This window comes from Xenopus laevis, chromosome 5S (assembly GCF_017654675.1).
Source record: "Xenopus laevis strain J_2021 chromosome 5S, Xenopus_laevis_v10.1, whole genome shotgun sequence".
Lineage (NCBI taxonomy): Eukaryota > Metazoa > Chordata > Amphibia > Anura > Pipidae > Xenopus > Xenopus laevis.
In genome coordinates this window covers 130,790,319-130,795,201 of record NC_054380.1, presented here as the reverse complement: position 1 = coordinate 130,795,201, position 4,883 = coordinate 130,790,319, and the positions used below count along the sequence as shown (strand labels likewise).

At 44.0% G+C, this 4,883-nt stretch overlaps 1 protein-coding gene across 5 annotated transcripts in view; it reads left to right on the top strand.

The window, feature by feature from the left end:
• Nucleotides 1-803: 803 nt before the first annotated feature.
• pum2.S (pumilio RNA binding family member 2 S homeolog) overlaps nt 804-4,883 on the top strand; it is a 63,161-nt gene continuing 59,081 nt past the window's right edge. Inside the window, exon 1 of one of the 5 annotated variants that reach the window (XM_018265962.2) lies at nt 804-824. Coding sequence is in view for 1 of the 5 variants with exons in the window: in XM_041565066.1 (XP_041421000.1) it covers nt 986-993 (8 nt within the window). In the remaining 4 variants the exon portion in view is untranslated. Of the gene's footprint in view, nt 825-846; nt 1,047-4,883 lie in introns of those variants that run through there. The other 4 variants (XM_041565066.1, XM_041565067.1, XM_018265960.2 and 1 more) reach the window with 4 other exon arrangements.

The following is a 4,883-nucleotide window of genomic DNA, read 5'->3' as shown; positions in this document are numbered from 1 at the left end:
AAAACAGGCCAACCTATAGACATTTTGGTGGCCAGCAGAAATTGAGAAAAGTCACTAGAAAACGTGAGAATGCTTAAGAGTGACGGTAGAAAAAACCCAATAAATGAAGAGAGAAAAAAAAAAAAAAAAAAAGAGTGACGAGAGACTGGGGTACAGAGTAATCTGGTAACTCCCGACTTCTACACAACTCAGTCCCATTGCATGCTGGGTATTGTAGTCTTACATTAAACTGGGCAGTTGGCAAATTGTTAAGCAAAAACTACATTACCCAACATGCATTGGGAGACTCAGGCTTGGCACCTTAGGGCAACTAAAAACTTCGGCTGGTTTTCAAAGTACAATCAAGCCAAAGGCCCAAAAAGTAGCACAAATCCTTACCTTGGCTAGTTTGTACTTTCAAAACCCGCCTGGGCTTTAAATGAGTAGCCGAATTTTGATGGAAACCTTCCAACCTCACTTTAGTTCCCAGGTCTATTTTCCCAGTGACTGACAACTGAATGTAATTAATACCTGTGAAACCTGTTCCACAATGAGAGACGTGTCCCCAGGAGTCCCAGTTATTGAGTCTATTCCCCAATGACTGAGAAGTTCACCGCCCCAGACAGTTTGGTGTCTCTATAGCAACAACACACTGAGCACAGATATAATCCCCTTTACTCCATCAGAGTACACAATGCGGCGGAGGAATATACAATATCCAGGCGCGAGGTAAATGCCCACACACACAGGTAGCAAGGAAGGGCGGAAGTAACGTGGAAGGGCGGAAGTAGCCGGAAGAGCAGCGAGGAAAGAACAGCGCTAGGAGGCGTCGCGGTCTGTGGGAGGTATAACAATAAGTGTGAGGGGAGGAGCAGGAAGTGAATACGCGCTAGGCCGGGCTCAGGTAGCGGCTGCAGTGAGGAGGTGCCAGTCTTTCCCAGGCTGCAGTGCGCACCAGCGGGAGGAGGGAGAATAGAACAGTCGGGTCGCCGTCGTTTCCCTCGCCATGTTGCAGTGAGTGCGGGTTCCCCAGTGTCCTTGCGTGCGGCTCGGCTCTGGAGCTGTGAGTATGTCCCGGTGTTCGTACTGTTATTCCCCAGGGCCCGAGGTGGGAGTAAGAGAGGGGGAAGGTGCCTGTGTGTAGGGACAATGTATTTGTATGGGGGCCATGCCTCATGTCTGCAACCTGTGGCTCCTCCTCAACTACAACTCTCGCTCTTCCCCACCCCATACACTTGCTAGGAGTTGTAGTGTAACAAGAACTGAGAATCCACAGGTTTAGCTCTCGTTCTTTTAGAATATTAGGACTTTACACTGACTTCTGTAAGGGATGCTCGTCCTTAGGCCTTTCACCTGTTGAACTACAACTCCCAGCCCCCCCACCACTTTCTTTAGTTCAGAAACAGCTTGATGTGGTGCTGAGTGGCTTTAACTTTGCTCTAGGGACTTGCTGGCAGTTGTAGTTTAGCTGTGGCAGTTTCTCTGGCTCCTGGTGAATGTGACAACAACTTAAATGGCAATTGGGGAATGTCTTGGCTCTCTATAAAGGAAGTATTTGGCTGCTGAGGAGGTGTATTTCCTGGCAGTCACATGATCTCTCTGCATCCTTCCTTTTGGGATAACAGCGACTGAAGTCTTGCTTTATGGCTGCCATTTGAGTAGCTCTTATTAACAGCAACTGAGGTCTTGCTTTATGGCTGCTGTTTGAGTAGCTCTTATTAACAGTGACTGAGGTCTTGCTTTATGGCTGCCGTTTGAGTAGCTCTTATTAACTGTGACTGATGTCTTTCTTTATGGCTGCCTTTGAGTAGCTCTTAACAGTGACTGAGGTCTTGCTTTATGGCTGCCTTTGAGTAGCTCTTAACAGTGACTGAGGTCTTGCTTTATGGCTGCCGTTTGAGTAGCTCTTATTAACAGTGACTGAGGTCTTGCTTTATGGCTGCCGTTTGAGTAGCTCTTATTAACAGTGACTGATGTCTTTCTTTATGGCTGCCTTTGAGTAGCTCTTAACAGTGACTGAGGTTTTGCTTTATGGCTGCCTTTGAGTAGCTCTTAACAGTGACTGAGGTCTTGCTTTATGGCTGCCGTTTGAGTAGCTCTTATTAACAGCGACTGAGGTCTTGCTTTATGGCTGCTGTTTGAGTAGCTCTTATTAACAGTGACTGAGGTCTTGCTTTATGGCTGCCGTTTGAGTAGCTCTTATTAACAGTGACTGAGGTCTTTCTTTATGGCTGCCTTTGAGTAGCTCTTATTAACAGTGACTGAGGTCTTTCTTTATGGCTGCCTTTGAGTAGCTCTTAACAGTGACTGAGGTCTTGCTTTATGGCTGCCGTTTGAGTAGCTCTTATTAACAGTGACTGAGGTCTTGCTTTATGGCTGCTGTTTGAGTAGCTCTTATTAACAGTGACTGAGGTCTTGCTTTATGGCTGCCGTTTGAGTAGCTCTTATTAACAGTGACTGAGGTCTTGCTTTATGGCTGCCGTTTGAGTAGCTCTTAACAGTGACTGAGGTCTTTCTTTATGGCTGCCGTTTGAGTAGCTCTTAACAGTGACTGAGGTCTTGCTTTATGGCTGCCATTCGAGCAGCTGTTATTGCACCCACAGCAGTCTCACAGTTCTAATGTCAGAATCCGTTTCAGTATATGTGAATAGGGCTCTGCTTTCATAGTTTACATTTACAGTGACACCCTCAGAATTAGTTGGACTTAACTTACATACGATTGCTGTCACGGGCAGAACATGGTCTGATTTGTTCTTTTGCTCCTTTATTAAATCTGAATGGTTAGTGGCAGGTCGGATGATTGCGACGTCCAATCTTTCATCTGTTACAAGGCTAAAATCTGCACGTCTAGCTTTTGTCATAATCCTCTCTAACTAAAGCTGGCCACACGATCAGATTTTATTTGTCGTATGTTTTAATACATTTTAATATAGTGATCTAAAACGAATATTCAGATTTAAACTGTAGGATTAAAGGAGAAGGAAAGTCGCATTCCACTTGGAGGTGCCAAAAGTTATGCACCCCTAAGTGAATGTATTTACTTACCTGAAACTGATGCTCCTATCCTGAGAAAACTGCACCGGGGTTATTCCAGCGAGCACCACAGACAATATACATTTTTAGCACCATGTAAAAGCAACACCATGGGGCAAATTTACTTATGGTCGAATATCGAGAGATAATTAACCCTCGTTATTCGACTGCCGAATTGAAATACTTCGACTTCGAATATCGAAGTCGAAGGATTTACCGAAATCCGTTCGATCGAACAATTAAATCCTTCGAATCGTTCGATTAGAAGGATTTTAATCCATCGATCGAACGATTTTTCTTCGACCAAAAAATACTTAGAAAGCCTATGGGGACCTTCCCCATAGGCTAACATTGACTTCGGTAGGTTTTAGGTGACAAACTAGGGGGTCGAAGTTTTTTTTTTTTTTTTAAAGAGACAGTACTTCAACTATCGAATGGTCGAATAGTCGAACGATTTATAGTCGAAGTAGCCAAAAAAAACATTCGAAATTCGAAGGTTTTTTTTTTTTCTATTCCTTCACTCAAACTAAGTAAATGGGCCCCCATATATTACTTATAATTGCCTACAAAATTAGGGATTTTTTAATTTATCTGATGTCTCCTATAAAATTACCAGTACAGGTTATCATAGCCAGAAGCTCAAAATGCCCTCAATCACTTAAGGGTTAGTCCACACAAGGAGATTCTGGGAGGCAACTTCGGGCGACTATAGAAAACGCATCGCCGTGTGTGCATTAGCGCAGGCGACTTTTCATTGTATCGTTATGGGAAAACATGCTGAGCCAGTTCACGGAGATAGTCGCTCAGAAGACGAGGCGATTAGTCGCCAGGCGAAAATCTCCCCGAATCTCCTCGTGTGGCCTTACCCTTAGACTTTACACCTTAGCAGCATGGCGAAGCCTTTATTTAACTATGTGGGTGGGGGATGTGAGAATAGTATGGCATAAGTAGAGGAAACAAAACCTTGGGGGTGCTTATACAGGTATAGGGTCCTTTATCCAGAGAGCTCCAAATTATGGAAAGCCTGTCTCCCATAGACTTAATTTTATCCAAATATTTTAAATTTTTGAAAGTGTTTACCTTTTTCTGTGTATTAATTAAACAGTAGCTTGTTCTTGATCCCAACTAAGATATAATTAATCCTTATTGGAAGCAAAACCAGCCTATTGGGTTTATTTAATGTTTACATGATTTTCTAGTAGACTTAAAGGAGAAGCAAACCCAAAAGTTGAAAAAAATCCTACCCCCCCTACATACACCTCCCTCCCTCCTCCCCCCAGCCTAAGTGTTGCCTCGGGCAAATGCACCTATCTTTTTACTTACCCCTAGGTGCAGATTCAGGCATCAGAGTTCACAGGCGCAATTTTCAGCCGCTTCAGTAATCTTCGGAATGAGACCGGTAATTCGGCACATGCGCAATTGTCGTGAAACAGAAAACTGCTCCAACTGCGCATGCACCGCTCCGCTGGTCTCATTACACAGATTACAGAAGAGAAGAAGATGGCGCCCGTGAACTCTGCTGTACAGAATCTGCACAGAGGGGTAAGTTAAGACTATGGGGCATTTGCCCGGGATAACACTTAGGCTTGGGGAAGAGGGGGGGTCTATGTACGTTAGGGGGTAGGTTTTTTTTTTTTTGTTTTTTTTTTAACTTTTGGGTTTGCTTCTTCTTTGTTTCTCTTTTAAGGTATGAAGTTCCAAATTACGGAAAGATCTATTATCCGGAAACCCCCAGCTCCCGAGCAATCTGGATAACAGGTCCCATACCTGTAGTAAGAATTGTCTGCAAAACAGATCTTGTGTTGTACAGAAGCTAGTGTTCATTTTCAGGACACTATGCACCCCACATGCTCAATATCAGGCGGTTGCTA